At 59.8% G+C, this 18,385-nt stretch overlaps 1 protein-coding gene and 1 pseudogene across 2 annotated transcripts; one reads left to right on the forward strand and one right to left on the reverse strand.

Moving 5' to 3' along the window:
• The first annotated feature begins 109 nt into the window (after window positions 1-109).
• NOP14 (NOP14 nucleolar protein) lies at window positions 110-12,798 on the forward strand. The gene is made up of 19 exons (XM_078861778.1): window positions 110-342; window positions 619-816; window positions 1,230-1,364; window positions 1,912-2,062; window positions 2,194-2,369; window positions 3,105-3,242; window positions 3,576-3,698; window positions 3,905-4,042; window positions 4,674-5,109; window positions 5,231-5,361; window positions 6,233-6,318; window positions 7,397-7,514; window positions 8,279-8,380; window positions 8,546-8,699; window positions 9,148-9,412; window positions 9,547-9,694; window positions 10,581-10,696; window positions 11,370-11,525; window positions 12,527-12,798. Exons 2-19 carry the CDS (start codon window positions 634-636, stop codon window positions 12,624-12,626), a joined length of 2,856 nt encoding a protein of 951 aa, XP_078717904.1. The 5' UTR covers window positions 110-342; window positions 619-633; the 3' UTR covers window positions 12,627-12,798.
• A 759-nt stretch (window positions 12,799-13,557) lies between these two features.
• Window positions 13,558-16,374, reverse strand: LOC144934983 (vimentin pseudogene; annotated as a pseudogene). Its single transcript, XR_013637241.1, has 2 exons — window positions 15,190-16,374; window positions 13,558-14,031 (listed from the first exon to the last, which is right to left on the reverse strand). The product of XR_013637241.1 is annotated as a vimentin pseudogene (transcript).
• Window positions 16,375-18,385: the final 2,011 nt, after the last annotated feature.

Genomic DNA, 18,385 nt, shown 5'->3' on the forward strand with positions numbered 1-18,385 from the left:
CTCGCAATCTCGCGAGATTTCCCATCCACGCGAGATCTCATCCCCCCTGCCCGCGAGATCTCCCTTCTCGCGAGATCTGTCCCCCGCGAGCCCCGCCCCTGCCTCCCATGACCCCCGACCCCTGACCTCTCGTGCACTGTCATGGCGGCTCGCTAGCGGTGCGCACGTGCGGATTGGAGAGCGGAGCGAGGAGCCAGCGGCGACTTTCCTCCACGCGGAGACCCTCTCCAGTCGTCGCGACTCCACACAGACACCCTCCCCGCTCGAGTCGGTGAGACGCCAAAGCTCTACACACAGAGACGCGACTCGGAGAGACTCTACCCCGAGACCCCGCTCGAGTCGGTGAGACGCGCACTCAACCATAGACTGAGTAAGGAGGGGTGGAGTGTGAGTGAGTGAGAGGTGGAGTGAGAGGTGGAGTGTGAGTGAGTGAGAGGTGGAGTGTAAGTGAGAGGAGGTGGAGTGCGAGTGAGGTAGGATAGGTGGAGTGAGTGAGGGGGTGTGGAGTGTGAGTGAGTGAGGTAGGAGAGGTACATCACTCACCTTCCACTGTATGTATGTTGAACTTACTCTGCACCGTATGGAGCCAACCGTGCTAATCGAGGGTGGTGTCTGCAGCGCTGAGCCGGCGCCATGGGGAAGGCCAAGCCCAAGCGGAACTTGGCAGACAAGGTCCGGCGCACGAAGAAGACGGTCGACGTGCGAGCCAACCCGTTCGAGGTGAAGATCAACCGGCAGAAGTTCTCCGTCATTGGGCGCAAGCCGAAGCACGACCGCGGCCTCCCCGGCGTGTCCCGCTCCAAATCCATAAAGAAGGTAAGGCATGTGTGGAACACGGAGAGAGTGGCCGGCTCGCCGCTCTCATTGCTTGGAAATGCGAGGGTCCATCTCTCACAGGGGCGGCGGGTTGGCACGGTGGTACGGTGGTAACACTCGCGCCTCAGCAAGATTCAAGCGCCCTTCCACGTGGAGTTTGTTTTCCTCTTTGTTTGCTCCGGGTTCTCTGGTTTCCTCCCGTGGCTAATTTAACCAACAACATCCCAATACTGAAACATTACCCGCAAGTCACTCAAGTGAGATTATACAGAGTTGCGAATAATAAGACCACGAACGAGAGGGGTGTCGCGTTTGCTTAAATCGTAAACGACGGTTCGTGCCGGCGTGATGGGGCGCCGGGAGGGTAGCGTGGGTAGTGCTCGCGGAGTTTTCACATTGCCCCTCTCGTGCAGCGCATGGGGACGCTGCTGCAGGAGCACAAGCAGAAGAACAAGAGCAACGTGTTCGTGGACCGGCGCATAGGAGAGAATGACGCGTCCATCAGCCTCGAGGACAAGATGTTGCAGCGCTTCGCCAAGGAGCGGCAGGTGTGACGCACACACTGCCCGGTGTGTGTTTGTGCGCGTGTGGGGAGCGGTGGTGTAGCGGTTAGCGCGCTGCACTACGAACCCGGTGACCCGAGTTTCGATTCCCGCTCATGGGCAACATCAGTGACAATATTCTGAACTGGTACCAGGTGCAGTGTGTAAACATCACCACTGGGAAGACAAAGGCGGTCAGGCGTGGTGCTGGCCATCCACCCCCTCGTGTACCGTTCTGGACTTCATAGCTGCTACTCGCTAACAGCACTTGCCCCAACAGTCTGTTAAGGCTATACAGGGATCTTTGTTTTTTTTGTATATAGTGTGTGTGTGTCTATTGCCTATGTGTGTCTAGTGCATGTGCTTAGTATTTATGTCTAGTGTATGTTTCTGTGTGTATGTCTACTGTGTCTGTGTCGTCGATGTGGGAGACCTGTGCCGTGTAGAGACCCCCACAGTACAGCCGGGGGAAGTCCAAAGCTGTGAACGAGCCATCTGTCGGTGTTAGTGAGGTGCGAGACGTGAGCGTGTGAGCCGTGCGTTCCCTCCACAGCGCCAGCACACACGAGAGAACGTGTTTGCGCTGCACGAGGCGGATGATGAGGAGCAGCTCACGCACTACGGGCAGTCTCTGGCGGACGTGCAGGCGCTCGGGGACGCCCCCGACAGCGACAGCGACACGGGCGACCGCGGCCTCCTGTCAGGTCCGGCACGGCACCACACTCGGTTATTACGCACCCCTCAACACACACCGCAACACACACCTGGCTGTGTTGGTGCCTGTGTTCTTACCGTGTGTCGACATGGCTGTGTTGGCGTCGTTGTGGCTGCACAGCGGAGTTCACGGAGGCGCACTTTGGCGGCGGAGGGGGCCTGCTGCGGAGGAAGAAGGCTGCTGCTGCTCCGGTGGGGGAGGGCGAGGACGGTGGGGGCGGGGCGGCTGCCGAGGTGCCGCACCGCTCCCGCAAGGAGCTCATCGAGGAGCTCATCACCAAGTCCAAGAAGGAGAAGGTGGAGCTCGCTCGCCCACCCGCCGTGTCTCGTTTACACACATGCTTGGCCAATGCGATGAGCTATCATACGTGGCCAGGTCACTTCTGAGAAAGAGCTCAGAGCTCAGTTTGTTTTACCTGGTTCCTAATATAGTTTCTCTATTCAACTGTATTTAACGAAGTAATGATTAAGCAGTGGCTTGACTACCCAGTGATTTCACTAGGCAGTAACTTTACGAGGCAGTGGCCTGACTCGGCAGTAATATGGTAAAAGCCACTTTCACTTTGGCAAGGAAGCCGTGTGCTCTGCTGGAGCGTGGTAGGCGTGGTTGTTTATGCTGCTCAGTAGAAGCACGAGTGTACATGGAGGAGTGTGCTCTACGTGTTCCAGCGTCACACCCATTACCGTCCTCGAGGGAAAGAACGGTGATCTGATCTCCGACCCCCAGCAACAGGTTTGTAGGTTGGCTGAGCATTTCTGTGAGGTCCGAGGGGGAGGGGAGCCCTCAGCTCAAATAACACGATGGAGTAAAGGGAGGTTGACCCTGCTGGGGCTTTGATTAGGATCCACTTGGTGCAAGTGGCAGAATTTGGGGTGTGGATGTTGGGTTTGTGCATACGTGCTTGCGTGTGCGTGCAAGTATATGCGCATTCACGTGTGTGTGCATGCATGTGTGTGTGTGTGCACGCATGTGTGTGTGTGCACGCATGTGTGTGTGTGTACGCGTGTGTGTGTGTGTACGTGTGTCCACAGTTTGAGAGACAGAACGCCCGGGAGCAGACGCTGGAGCTCACCGAGAAGCTCGATGCCGATTGGAAGCTGATCCAGTCGCTGCTGCCGCACAAATCGCCCAAGGCCCTGCGTGCCGAGGCTGAGGACGACGCACCGCGGGTGAGCGGTAGGCGGAGCCGGGGGACTTGTGCAGGCGATCGCTCCTTCCCACCTCTCGCACCTCACCCTCAACAACTCCCTCTCGAATCACCCACCGTGGGATAACTCTCATGGTGAAACAGCCCACAGTCCCGTTGATGTTCTACACCGGTAATGGCTGTTAAGCGTAGGAGTGCGCACCGGAGGATTTTGTTGTGGGGGAGGTTTCAATAATTAAATCGCAGAGACTGTCACACTCTTGTCGAGGGCTATGTTAGGCCGGGTCCCTGCCTTGTGATGCGACTCTTGAGTGCCTTCCCGCTGCTGCTACCCCCCCCCCCCCCCCATGTACAGATGGAGGCCTACGATGTGGCGGTGCGGGAGCTTGCCTTTGAGATAAAGGCGCAACCGAGCGAGCGCCTCAAGACGGCGGAGGAGATGGCGCGCGAGGAGGCCCAGCGACTGCAGCACCTAGAGGTGGCGCAACCCTGGCTCACGGCTCGACACTTGTGACTCGCCACTCAGGCCTCACCACTCAGCACTCACCGCTCAGCACTCACGGCTCACTGATCACCACTGACGGCTCACCACGGCTCACTGCTGATGGCTGACGACTCACGGCTTACCGCTCACGAATCACCGCTCACGGCTCACCTGCCCTATCCGCTGCTGGCTGCGTGCAGGCGGCGAGGCTGCGGAGGATGCGCGGGGCCTTTGAGGAGAAGGCGCAGAGCGAGAGGCCCAAGCACCTGTCGGCCGACGACCTCCACGACGGCTTCGATGTGGACGACGAGCCCGCGGCACCGGCACTCGCCTACGAGGTGCAGGCCCGCACGGGGCCCACCGGGGATCAAGGGCCACCCCCACCCTCTCACAGCACAGGGCCCGCTGGGGGTCACGGGTCAGGGCCCACCCTCTCACAGCACGGGACCCACTAGGGGTAGCTCAGCCTCGTAGCATCGCCGTGCGATTGACGATGTGCGGCTCGTTCCTTCGTTCCCCGGGGAGGTGAACGAGACGTCCCGCTGGGTGGGTGGCCGTGCATGCTCTGTGGGCGCCATGTCACCTCGGGGCAATGCTTAGAAGTAGTTGCCTGTTAATATGACGGTCTTCATTGCCTGAGCTGCTTAACAGTCGTTGTTTAGTGATTGGTATGCAGAAATAAACTTGAGTGGCTGAAAACCCCCGCGTGTATACGAGGCAATCGCACTGAGCGCTCCACACGGATAGATTCAATGATTGCATTGATTTACGTCGTTACCCGGTTGCATCCCAACCATGGCCTGCAACTCCAGCCCCGGCATGCCGGGCACCAGGCAAGGCGTCGTGTTCTCCTAGGGGACAATGAAGATGATAGCGATGATGATGATGATGGTGCTGATGATAGCGATGGTGCTGATGATGGTGCTGATGATGGTGCTGAGTGCTCCGGGTTTGGTCGTTGCGGTGTAGGACGGCAAGCTGAAGACGGTGACCTGGGCCGACGAGGCGACCGCAGCCCACGGGGACAGCGATGAGGAAGACGACCCCGGTGAAGAACAGGGAGAGGAGGATGAAGAGGAGGAGGATGATGATGCTGATGATGATAGCGATGGTGATGATGACCACTCGGATCTGGAGTCGGATGAACAGGCTGGCTCTGAGGAAGACGACAAGGAGGAAGAGGAGGAGGAAATGGATGGTTTTGTGCTTAAGTTGGCTTTGAGTGTGGATGGGGAGGAGGAGGATGGGGAGGAGGAGGATGGGGAGGACGAGGATGGGGAGCCAGGTGGCCCGATTGGGGATGGGAGGCGGACGCAGGCCGTGCAGCAGCAGGCGGCGCCGTTGCTGCACGAGCGGAGGCAGGCGATGGAGGCGGCGAGCAGGGAGATGCCGTTCACCTTCCCGGGTGAGTTCCCCGGCACGCGACGGCATGGCCGCTGCGCGTCGCCGGCCATGCGATTGCGTCGTTGCTACCCGCGAGCCGATCGCTCGATGTTCACTGCGACCCGCGTCCCCCCCCCCCCCAGTCCCCACGAGTGCGCAGGAGCTGCGGACGCTACTGGACGGGTACCGGCCCGAGCAGCGTGCGACCGTGCTGGCGCGTGTCCAGGCCTGCACTCACCCCAGCCTGGCTGAGGGCAACAAAGCCAAGCTGGGCGTGAGTCTGCTTCCTCCACACCATCTCCCCCCCCCCACCCATCCTCTCCATCTTTGTCTCTCTACCACCATCTCGCCTCCCGATGTCCAGCCGAGTGTTATAGTTGGTGAGCGCCGCGTGCAACTCGTTATCGAGAGGTCGTAAGTTCACATCTCTGTTAGGGTCACCTCAACCCTTGTCATCACCGTCGTTCTTGCTATTCTCATCGTTATTGTTACCTTTGTTATGGTCACCACCACCATTGTGGTGAAGTGGTACGGAGGCTCGGCACCACACCTCGGTAGAGGGCAGAGCAAGTCACGCGCACATACGCATGACAAACACCAGAATGGTCCCCACATCACAAACATACAGACAAAGATTAAACAAAGATCCCCGTATAGCCTTTAACAAACTGATGAGGCAAGTGCTCTTAGTGAGCAGCACCTATTAAGGCCGGCACGGCACACAATGGGGTGGTTGGGCAGCACCACACCCTGCCGCCTTTATCTCTCTCGTGCTGATGTTTACACAGCACACCAGGTGCTCGTTTGAAGCCGAGTGTGTGCCGCGTGTGAGCCGGCTCGGTCTGTGTGAGCAAGGCAAGGGTGCCGATGTCATCACGCACGCCTCTCACTCCCCCCGGCCCTCCCCCGACTAATGGTTGCCCACGAAGTAAAATTTTCCCGGTGAATTTGCAGAATTTCCAGCTCACACCGGAATTAATTCTGCAAAAGTGTTAAATTCCTTCAAGGTTAGAATAAATGACGACTCACGCGTTGCTCAAATTGAACAAGGTTGTTGTAAGAGCTTGGGAAAAGAGACGATTAGGAGGGAATTCCAAAGTTGAGCTGTGCTGGTGTGTGTGTGTGTGGACTGCGTGTGTGTGCAGGTGCTGTGTGGGTTTGTGCTCGAGTATGTGGGCGAGCTGGCGCGGCGCTGCCCTCCCGATCTGCCCACCGTGGACCTCCTCATCAGGTGCCCTGAGGCTCTCCCAGCCGCACCGCACGTGCCCCGCGGGGGGCCGCCCTGTCCGCTACAGGCCTCCAGTTGGGCACTGGCCCACAGGCCCAAAATATCAAATAGCCAGTAACAAACAACACTGTTTCAGATGTAGTGGATGACAGTGAACACGGTTCTTGACTGGAGCAAGGGTGTGATTGTTGGTGTTGTACGAGCTTGGGTAAAAGAGACGATGGAGGGCAATCCCCGTGGTGTGTCCTTGTCATTCAGCCTGTTCTACATGGGGTTCCTCTGGGTTCTCTGGATTCCTCCCTTAGCTAAAACAAATGCAGTGTAACTCGTATTGACCAAACATCCCAATGCTGTAACATTACCGAGAAGTTACTCTCTTGGCATGACAGCAACATCGCCCCCTCCTGCAAAAACGTGGCAGGACCCTCCTGAGGCTCGGCGAGGCTTTCCTGGGTAGACAAGCAAAGTTGAGTTAAAGTTGTTTACAAATGAAATGGACGTGGCACAGGGTCCACAGTGGGCAGTGTCTTTGAAAGTGAGGGGCTTGTAGATGCAGTTTGTTACACCCCGGTATGGATGTTCGTGTGCTGCACCGAGTTGCTTGCGCTGTGCCACAGGGTGCAGGCTGTGACTGCTTCATGCTGCAGGGGTTTAGAGAGCGACAACAGCCAGCTGCCCTAGCAGCAACAGCTGCCACTGCCCTCTTTCCTCCGTTGCTCCTCCGTAGAGCATCGTGCACTGGCAGGCGGTGGCAGTGTAGTGAGGGCACTGCTCAGCGAGGCCGTGTGGATGAGGCAGTCGGCAACGGCTGTGACTCCCCCCCCCCCCTGTGCTCTGTATGCCTTCCAACAGGAAGTGATGTCGCTTTATTATCACCCAATGCTTCCCTAGCCCCCGGTGACGACCGGGTCACACGGGTGACGTTGGGGATGAGGATCGCTGCGCGTCGCTCTGTAAAGGTCTCTCTGCGCCCGCCTGCCGGGAGCTGTGCGGAGCGGAGCTCGGTTGTGTTGACGGGGGCGTGTCGGTGGTGTGCCGTGTCGGTGGTGTGCCGTGTCGGTGGTGTGCCGTGTGAGCTCAGACCGCTGTACGACCTGGCTCGGCTGTGCCCGCGACAGGCGGGCATCGACTTCCAGGCCGTCCTCGCCGCCGGCCAGAGCGAGCTCAGCCAGCACGGCCGCCCCCCCTCGCTGGACCAGGTGAGCGCGGGGGGGGGGGGGGGTCACGTGTGCGACTGTCACAGAGCGTGACGATCGCACGGCGTCGTGACGACGAGCGGCTTGTCTCAAATCGCGTAGGACAGGCGTGCTGCTGCATTCCTGTACTCGATAACATTGGATGTCAAGCAGTCACATGGATTCATAATGCAGCACACACTGATTCATTCACTCCAGTCACTCACAGTCACCTCCCTACCACCCCATCAATTTTACTCCTTTCTTGAACTTTACTCACCGATTCCTCCTTACACGTTGAGTACTCGGTCCCCCAGACTCACTGTTTCTTCTCATTCACCACTCCGTGTTCAACCCCCACGCTGCAGGTCACAACAACACACCCACTCATTCACTCGTCCACTCGCCCACTCACCCACTCACCCGCCCACTCACTCGTCCACTCGCCCACTCACCCGCCCACTCACTCGTCCACTCGCCCACTCACCCACCCACTCGCCACATTGCAGGTCACAATGCTTCTCTTTCTGCTTCTTCCCTCGCACCGCCCCACCTTGGAATTCCCTCCCACCGTCTCTTTTAAAAATATCCTTTGCTCAAATAAAAAAACCTATTCAATCTTATCTATTACGACTTTATTGGTGCTGTTAATTGCTGGCCATTTGACATTTTGGGCCACTAGGCCTGTGCTCGGCAACAATTCTACATATTCACCGATTACTCTTTGTGCCGCGTGTGCACCGCGTGTGCTTGCGGTTGTGCTCACGTTTGTGCTGCGTGCGTTCCAGCTCGTCTACCTCAAGCTCGTGTCACTCATCTTCCCCACGTCTGACTTCCGGCACCCCGTGGTCACCCCTGCCACCGTCTACTTGAGCCAGATCCTTTCCCAGGTGGGCGATTTGCTCGCGCGCACTCCTTACAGGGGACGTGGCTGTGTGGTTGTCTCTGTGTGGACGGGACGTGGTTGTCTCTGTGTGGTTGTCTCTGTGTGGACGGGACGTGGCCGTGTGGTTGTCTCTGTGTGGACGGGACGTGGCCGTGTGGTTGTCCCCCAGTGTGCCGTGAGCAGTCTCCGTGCGGTGGGTGTCAGCCTCTTCGCGTGTCACCTCCTGCTGGAGTTTGTGCGGCTGTCCCAGCGCTTTGTGCCCGAGCTGCTTGTACACCTGCACGGGCTGCTGGTCCTGGCGCTGCCACCGCACGCGGCACCAGGTAACCATCGTGTCTCACCCTGTCACGCCGTGCCACGCCATCTCTGCCCGTCTCCCTCTGCGGTTGGCGCGGTCAGACAACGGCAAACGATGCTCGTTTTTTGGCTGATTGGCCATTCTTTATTTCCAAAAGATCTGTTGTTTTAAGAGGCAGCTGCTTCAAAATGAGAACATTTGTAGTAATTCAGGAATCTCACGATTGCGTGGCCATCCGATCCCTGTGCCAACCACTCTCCCCATTCACGAGCCACATTAAGAGCCATGAGCCTGCTGCTGCTGCTGTGTCTGTGCTGTGTCTTGCGAGTTGTGTGGTGCACGCCGTTTTATCTGTGTATGCACCGTGTGTCGCTAGTGCGTGTGCACGGCAGGCGAGCGCGTGGCGTACATGTGTACCGCGTGTCACCATATCTCTGTGCCGTGTCCCGCGTGCTCCTTGCGGTGCGCGGCAGGCGTGCGCGCGGTTCCTCCGTTCCGTGCCGGCGTGCGCGGGAGGGGGCTGCTGGTGGTGCGTGACGCCGCCTCCTTGGCCTCATGGAGCCAGGCGCCGCTCTCGCTCAGCGCCGTCATCCAGCTGCAGCGCGAAGACGGCGCTACCGCCGCCACCGCCGCTCCTGCCAACACCACCACCGTCGCCACCGACACCGCTCCCGAGGCCGCCACCGCAGCAGTCGCTGCGGTGGCAACCGCAGCGACAGCCACGCACGACCACTTCCGGTGAGCATGCGACACGTGTGCCACCACACACGCCACCACCTGTAGCGCCAGCGTCACTCACCCGGCCACGCGTCACTCGCCCACATGCCACTCTCCCGCGCGTCACTCGCCTGTGCCGCCCCCGTGGGATGCAGGATCTCTGCAGTGGGGCTGTGCCTGGAGCTGGTGCAGGAGTGCGTGCGTGCGTATGCGCAGTTGCCCTCGCGCACGCCGGCCTTCCAGCCGCTCCGCGAGCTCCTGGGAACGCACCTCGACCTGAGCAACTACCCTCCCAGCTTCCAGGTGAGGGGCCGCCACACACGCGCACACACACGGACGCACACACGCACCCCCACACACGCCCACACACGAACGCACACGGACGCACACACGCACCCACACGGACGTACACACGGACGTACACACGGACGTACACGCGTGTCCACATGCACGCTCCCGTGTAGGCGCCCATCCAGTTTTATTATTATTGCTAATGTAGGGCCCCACCGAAAAAGCTGGATATCCCCAGAACCAACCCCCCCCCCACTTTGAGAAGTTGCGGGGAAAGTGCCCCTGGCCTCACGTGCAGCCCATGCGGTGTGCGACCATTCCACCAGCACTGAGCCACTCAGTGCGCACGGATGGCTCCTGCGACGCAGACGCGAAGGGCCGTGTTTTCAGTGGCGGCTCGGCTCTGGCCCAACTTCTAACACTCCTGCTCAGCTCACGCTTGAGCCACTCGGTAGCTTCCAATGACACCCGAATGGCTCACCCGCGGCCTGGCTCAGGCTCGGCTCTTGAGAATCCTGAGCATGGCCGGGACCGTGCTCAGAGCCGGTTCAGATTCAGCGCATGGCTCTGAGCCACGGCTCACTTTAGCTAGAGCCACGTCTAAGCCGTGACTAGAATCCGGGCCTCGGTGCTGTTTGGAGCCGCCCCGTGAATGCACCAGCGATTGGCTTTGACACCGATGGGCTGCTGGTCGCTATGCCCACGTCTTAGCCGGTTTACGATTCTATTTAACGGGGCGACAAGTCGGGAGGCAAGGATGGCCTCTTGTGCGAGAGTGACGTGGTTTCCACTCGAATGCCGTTGAGTTGGACCACGTGAAGCGGCCCAAGTGGCCTGCCTTGGCGACGACGTTTGTGTGCCGCGTGGAAACCACGCGTCGTCTCGTCCGACCCTCCAGGCCATGGTGGAGGAGATCAAGGCGGACCTGGACGCTCCGCAAATGCTCACCCTGCTCAAGTTTGAGAAGAGCCGGCCGCAGCCCCTCAAGATGTTCCAGCCCAAAGTGGAGCAAGTGTAAGTCCCTTTCGCAGGGTCTACGTCAACACTCCGCCAGTCCAGAGCAGTCCTTGTAAATCTAGTAAGCGACGTGTCTTACCTCATTACTGCATTTGGTTGTGAGAATTGTTCTTTAGTTTACCGGCGAAGTCGAGACGGGAACTGGTGCGTCGAACACTCGAACTCGTGGCAGTTGAATTTGTTTGGCCGTGTCGGGTGGTTGAGGGTTACATGACAAAAATTAACTCAGATTATTACGTGACCTAACCCAGAAATATATCAATCCCCTGACGCGAGTAGGCCCATTGTGTACTGGCGTCACGGTTTAAAATCAGAAAAAATCACTGCAAATTACTAAATTGGGATTACTCACAGAAACGTCACTTCCTACTGGCTGGCCGTCGGCACCCTACAATAATAACGTGAATACCACAGTTAGTACTGAGTTATGAAAGGGTCCTCGGTTCATAAAGCACGAGACCGGAGCGCTGTGCTAGACACCGGGTGACACTTGGCTCTTTTGGTGGCCCCCGGCGAGTTGTGGAAGTTCCACATTCCTGTGGCGGCGGTAGGAGAGAGATGGATGCCGAGGGAGCTTGGGGAGCGGCCGCGTGCCGCACGCGTGCACCCGGGGGGCGGTCCGGGTGGTGCGTGAACGTGCACGTGGTGGCGTCCGGCGTTTGTGGCGCAGGCTGGAGTTTGGCAGGAAGAAGGCGGGGAGCAGGCCCGAGAAGGACCGCAAGCGCCTCGTGGCGCAGCACAAGAAGGAGTGGAAGGGCGCCGTGCGCGAAATCCGCAGGGACACGCAGTTCTTGGCGCGAGAGCAGCTGAAGGAGCAGATGGACAGGTGCGCGCTCCTGCTCCCTCACCCTCTCGTCGTCACGCTCGCGCGGGTGTTTGTGTGTACACGTGTGTGTGCGTGGACACCTGCCTTTTGTTGTGTGCGCTTGTGTGGTCACGTGTGTGTACACGTGTGTGTACACGTGTGTGTGTGTGTGGTGGACACGTGTGTGTGTGTGTGTGGACACGTGTGTGTGTGGACACGTGTGTGTGTGGACACGTGTGTGTGGACACGTGTGTGTGTGTGTGTGTGGACGTGTGTGTGTGTGTGTGGACACGTGTGTGTGTGTGGACACGTGTGTGTGTGTACACGTGTGTGTGTGGACCCTGTGTGTGTGTGTGGACACGTGTGTGTGTGTGTGGACACGTGTGTGTGTGTGTGTGTGGACACGTGTGTGTGTGTGTGTGTGGACACGTGTGTGTGTATGTGTGGACACGTGTGTGTGGACACGTGTGTGTGTGTGTGTGTGGACGCGTGTGCTTGTGTGTGTGTGTGTGTGGACACGTGTGTGTGTGTGGACACGTGTGTGTGTGTGTGTGGACACGTGTGTGTGTGTGTGTGGACACGTGTGTGTGTGTTTACACGTGTGTGTGTGTGGACACGTGTGTGTGTGTGTGGACACGTGTGTGTGTGTGGACACTGTGTGTATGTTTACACGTGTGTGTGGGTGGACACTGTGTGTATGTTTACACGTGTGTGTGGGTGGACACGTGTGTGTGTGGACACGTGTGTGTGTGGACACGTGTGTGTATGGCCAGGCGTGGTGTTGGCCACCCACCCCCATGTGTGCAGTGCCAGCCTTTATAGGTGCTCGCTAACAGCACTTCCCCCAAAAGTCTGCTAAGGCTGTACAGGAGACCTTTGTGTATATGAATGTTGAACTTTTTTCGCACCATATGTAGCCAACCGTGCTAATCGGTGCAGGAGCTGATGGGTTTTTTCGCCTCCTTTTGCCTCTCGCATCACGAGACAAACACATTTTAACTGCTCTGGGTGTCGCTTCACAGAGACTCGGAGCGCAAGCGCAAGGTGAAGGAGCTGCACCACCTGCTGGCCACGCAGGAGGGCGAGTGGAAAGCGCTCAAGCGCAAGAAGATGAAGGCCTGAGGGGGAGGCGGCGTTGTCTCACTCGCACCACGACCTTGCGCCCCGTCTCCGACTTGTTATGAAGCTTTCACTTTTGGTTTCCCCCGGTGACCAATATTTTGTGAATGCGCATGTGTACAGGTATACGTCGTGTATTTGTAATGTCTTATTTACCAAAATAAAGGACCTTGTTCCAAAGTGGTAATGTATTGCACCCTCGCTTTGTGGGGCAGTGGGGCGGGCGTCCAGGTGTGCACGAGGAGGAGGTTTCACGGAGCAAGCCCCGTCTGCCCCGTGCAAAGGACAAAGCTCGCCTCAACACCAGGGGTCTTGGGTGTACGGGGAGGTGGCTCTGCTGCACGTGGCCTGTAGTCAGCAGTGAGGAGTGGTGGATCATCACACAGACATTTTGAAACGCCCTCGCAGTGGGCATCGAGGGGGTTCGCCAGAAGGCGGTACAGCTCAAACGTGGCCTCTCCCTGTCCCCTCTGTGGGATAGTGTCCCCCCTCACATGCGCGGGTTCTCTCCAGGTGCTCTGGATGGTTCCTCTGACATGTAAACAATCGTTTGGCCAATATCGCCTTCGTGTCAAAGGGACCGCAGAGCTTGGGCAATTGTTGGCCCCCGCTCAGCGCGTGGCTGCCGTGCTACTTGTCACGTGGCTTTGTGAACTCTTCTGCCTGGACCTTGGCGTGGGTTTGTTTCGGATGCTTTTTCCTCCGTGCAAAATGAGGAATTTGCCAAACAGCTCAATGCAGGCAAGAGAATGAGTTTGAGACTCTTAGGCTTTCCTAATGAACGCTCGGCATCGCTGTGGTGGTGCGAGCGTGGAACTGACGTGTGGGTGCGTTCGCGCGCAGACACACGGCGGTGAGGACACATTGCGATCTCGTTCCAGTTTATTCTCGCGTAGCTGACGAACAACTTGAGCGCAGCGTGTAGCACGTGACCAGCCAGAGACACAAAATCCGGGGAGCGCCACTGCCTCGCGCAGCCAGCGGGGTTATCGCGCTGCCCCGGGGGGGGGGGGGGGGGAGATGCTGTGATGCCGATGGCGTCACGCTCCGTGTGACAAACGCGTGGGACAAGCTGATGGGAGTGGCATGGTGATGGGTGATGGGTGTGGTGGTGTGTGCAACACTTTGTGGTGTCAGAGTGACGAGTGTGCAACGGTCAAGTGATGTGTGTGAAACACGAGCGTATGTCTAAGAGTGGCACAAGGCACGCTGGTGGGTGTGACAGGGCGCTGTTTGGTGCTGTGTGTGTGTCACACGGTGATCTGTCGAGGCGTGTGGAGCGGCGAGCCGGAGACTCGGTGAGGCTGGGTGCTCCAGGCGATGGGAGGAGGTGGTGGCGAGGAGGAGGAGGAGGTGGTGGCGAGGAGGAGAAGGAGGGAGGCTCGGCTGAGTCGTCCTGTCTTGGCATCTGCCGCGCGGGGAACAACAACAACATCATCGCAGCGTCACTCAGCAGCGGGGCAGCGTCTGCGCTCTCGCTCCGTCGCGGCCTGAGCTGCCACGGGGGGGGGGGGGAGCCCCCCGTGTTGTGTTGGGGGGGGCGCCCTCCCCCCGGTCCCCCCCCCCCCCCCCCCACAGCGCCTCTCGCCCAACACTTCTCTGCGCAAACCTGCTGGGCTCAGCGGTGGCCAGGATCAGGCAGTCCAACAAATCATGATAATTCAGAGTCAGCCAGTAGGGGGCGATGTCGCTACGCGTGAACCCAACTGGGGAATGGTGGAGTTTTCATGCGAAGCAAGACGCGCTGCGGCCCACTGGCGCCAGCGATCTGAACGGTCCCCCCGCGGCGTTGACCAGGGCGGCCGTCCGCCTCGAACCGTGAATCTGCAATGCAAGCGGTGGCCGCGCTCCGTGTTCTCCCCTCGCACGCGCGCACTCCACTTCCATCCCCAATAGAGCACCGCGTGGATGCCTGGTGGTGCAGTGTGTTAAACATCAGCGCTGGGGAGACAAAGGCGGCGAGCGGGCGTGGTGCTGCTGAGTTTAGCCCCTCGTGAGCCCTGCCGATCCCTCAGCCCTCAGCTGCTGCTGCTGCTTCTCGCTGCTGCTGCCACCCGAGTTCCATTCCCGCTCACGGCCAACATCAGTGACGATTATGTGAACCGGTACTGGGCCTGCTCTAGGTAGACTCAGCCTCAAACGAGTGACCGGAGCGCGGTGTGTAGTAAACATCGCCACTGGAGAGACAAAGGCGGCGAGCGGGCGTGGTGTGCGCCACCCACCGTGCCGGCTCCTTCACCCTGCTGCTACAGGCGACACGGGGCTACTCTTTGGTGCTTTCGGTAAAGTCACGGATGCAGAAATAGCATTAAAATACATCACAAGTAGCATTACTTGTACACACGTGACTTTACCGAAAGCACCAACGAGTATAGTAATGTCTGCAGTCACGTAGGCTTCAATTCGAGATTGACGCGGGGGATCTTTGTTGTTGTGGCGACTATTGATGCCGGCACGGCCACGCGAGGTGTGGTGGCGAGCACCACGCCCGGCCGCCTTTGTCTCCCCAGCGCTGTGCGTCTCTCTGCCCTTGCCCCGGCAGCGTGCGCGACGCGGTGCGCTCTACCTGGGCTCAGGCCACGCCGCCCTTGAGGCGCTTCTCCTCGGCGTCCAGCAGGTGCCGGTAGGTGGCCAGCTCGGCGTCCAGCTGCAGCTTGATGTTGAGCAGCTCCTGGTAGGCGCGCAGGTGCTGGGCCATGTCGGCCTTGAGGCCGCGCAGCTGCGCCTCGAGCAGCGCCGCGGCGTCCCGCATCTCGGCGAGGCGGGCCGCGTGCTCGGCCCCCATCTCCCGCAGCTGCGCCTCCAGCGCCTCGCCGCGGCTGCGCAAGGCGTCGATCTCGCCCTGGAGGCTCTGCGCCTGGCGCCGGAACTCGGAGATCTCCTCCTTGGTGGCGCGCATCTGCTCGTCGCGCTTGGCCGCCTGCTGCTGCAGGGCGTCGAACTTGTTCTTGTACCAGCCCGCGGCGTCCGCCACGTTCTGCGTGGCCACCGACTCGTACTGCGCTCGGATGTCGCGCAGCGCGGCCGCCAGGTCGGGGCGGTTCGCCTCCAGCTCCACGGACACGTTCGCCTCCTGGATCTGCACCAGCAGCTCGGCCACCTCCTCGTCGTGCAGCTTCTTGAGGAACTCGATCTCGGCCGTGAGCTGCTCCGCCTGGCGCTCCAGGTCCACCTTCTGCAGCGTGGCGTCGTCCACGTCCTTGCGGAACTCCTTGAGCGTGCCGAGCGCCTGGTCGCGCAGGGCGCGCTCCTGCTCGAGTCGCGACGCCCAGTAGTCGAGGTCCTCCTGCAGGTTCCCCTTGGCGATGTCGGCCGCGCCCTTGACGTGCGCGCACCGCGCGATGCGCTCCTTCACCTCGCCGAAGGGCGCCGCGAACTCCGCCCACAGGCTGCTGGGGCCCGCCGACTTGTGCCGCAGCTTGGCCAGCTCGGCCTTGAGCTCGCTGTTGCGCTCGCCCAGCAGGCGCACCTTGTCGATGTAGCCCGCGAAGCGGCTGTTGAGCACCTGCAGCTCCTCCTTCTCGTCCTGCACCACCTGCGACGTCTCGGACACCGCCAGCACCGCCTGGCCCGCGCCACGGTGGCCGGGACCTGGCGCCGAGGCCCACGACTGCGAGCGGCCCGCGGCGCCGCTCACGGTCGCGCTCCTGTGGCCGACGGCGATGGAGCTGCTCCTCATGGTGATGATGCTGATGCTGCTACTGATGCTGCTGCTGATGCTGCTGCTGCTGCTACCGATGCTGCTGCTTGTTCTACTGCTACTGATGCGGCTGCTGCTGTCGGGGAGCGTCTTGCCGCGGCCTCCTATTTGAGGGGAGCGTAGAATGTAATTTTGCGAGGGAATGTTGCGACTCCACGGGGAATCTGTCGCCTGCCGCGCCGGGAGGGAGCGGACGGGGGCCACGCGTCTCGGAGCGCCGCGTGCCGGGGGGGGGGGCATCCTCACACCCGAGGGCCCCTATAGCCCCCCCCCCCCACTAACCCCACTAACCCCACAGTCGGCACACGCGCGAGCCGTCACCACTCGCGGGCAGGCGTCAGGGCGCACGGTGGCCGCAGGGTGCCGGACTTGCCTCGCGCCCTGCGTCTCCAGCCGTGCACATCGGAGGTGCCGGCGTCCCCACGTGGCCACCAGCCCGAGCTCTGGCGCCCCCGATGAGTGCGGCCACGACGATGCCGCTGGCGGTGACGGACGCGCCGCGTGGCCGGTCGGGCCGTGCCCCCCCCCCCCCCTGACCGCCCTCCAGCAGCCTGACACGGCTCTCTATCTCGCTCACACCACAGGGCTACGTGGAGGGGATCCATTCAGGCCAGCCGCAGTTAAATGTCGCAATTGTCAAAATGTTGTTTTAAATCCCGCGCGGGATTGATCGCCACGGGAACCTGCGGCGCGCGGGCCACGTGCACCTCGAGTGGACGCGGCATTTAGACGAGCGCGGCGTCACCCGGTAACCGGCGCCAGCGGCATTTCGCTCACGAAGGTGGTGGGGCTTTCGGTGCTCGGTGATTGCAGGTGCGGGCGCAGCCCCGAAGTAGCTCGCTCACGCCACTGCTGGCGGACGAGAGGCGCCACTCCAGAGGGATACTGACGTCTCCTCTGGCACGCTGACAAGAATTGTTTGAAGAGGTGGCGAATACCCACACGTTACCCCACCACACGCGAGCTGGCGGGCGAGAAACCGCGGTGTGTACCTTTATACCGCTCGGGGGACAGAGGCGTAGGGGGTGGGCAGACGTGAGGCAACTTGACCATTGATTCAGCTGCCGTGCCGGGAGATCGAACGGGCGACTTGTGGATACTCCACTTGTGGATACTGTACTGTAACAAGCATCGTGGCATCGCGTGCGAGCGGAGCCGTCCCTCGGGCACGGCGAATCGGGGCGACTGCCCCAGGCCCCGCGCGTTGGGGAGCCCCCGCGCTTCGGCGTCACGGCGTGACATGTAATACTTCTAGATCGTCTAGTAATACTTTCCGTTGAGTTGAGTTTGAAGGCGTCACCTCGTTATTGTCGCATGGGGGGGGGTCAAGTATGCATGACGCCATTCATCGATGGTGCACCACGAACTGAACGACGTTTTAGAATATTAATACTGGAAGAATCCGATGAGCTATGAAGTATTTTTTTCACAGATATCTCGTAGCTTTCACAGACGTGCTTTCATCAGATATAGGGGTTTTCATCCAAGAGCTTACATTTATTTTTTGGCCTTTTTTCCAACGTGATCAACACAACAGCGATGTCAGAACATCGAGATCCCGATGTTGTTGGACGTTTCAGCACAATTGTAATCACCGTTACCGATGTATCGATTTGTTTTGCCCATCCTCATTTCCGATCATGGATGGGGGTTGACTCAGACCATTATCTCAATGGGGTCAATAAAATTAGAACTACGGTGTGGGGAAATTAACGGTGGTGAGGAGCGAGCGAGGGCCCCCCCCCCCGGGTGAGCGGGTGGTGGTGGTGGTGTTGGTGGTGGTTGTTGTTGGTGGTGGTGGTTGTTGTTGGTGTTGTGAAGGGGCCCCGTGGTGAGCCCCCCCCCCCCGCCCCGGGTGGTGGTGTTGGTGGTGGTTGTTGTTGGTGGTGGTGGTTGTTGTTGGTGTTGTGAAGGGGCCCCGTGGTGAGCCCCCCCCCGCCCCGGGTGGTGGTGTTGGTGGTGGTTGTTGTTGGTGGTGGTGGTTGTTGTTGGTGTTGTGAAGGGGCCCCGTGGTGAGCCCCCCCCGCCCCGGGTGGTGGTGTTGGTGGTGGTTGTTGTTGGT

The sequence above is a fragment of the Lampetra fluviatilis genome, chromosome 12, assembly GCF_964198595.1.
Source record: "Lampetra fluviatilis chromosome 12, kcLamFluv1.1, whole genome shotgun sequence".
Taxonomy (NCBI): Eukaryota; Metazoa; Chordata; class Hyperoartia; order Petromyzontiformes; family Petromyzontidae; genus Lampetra; species Lampetra fluviatilis.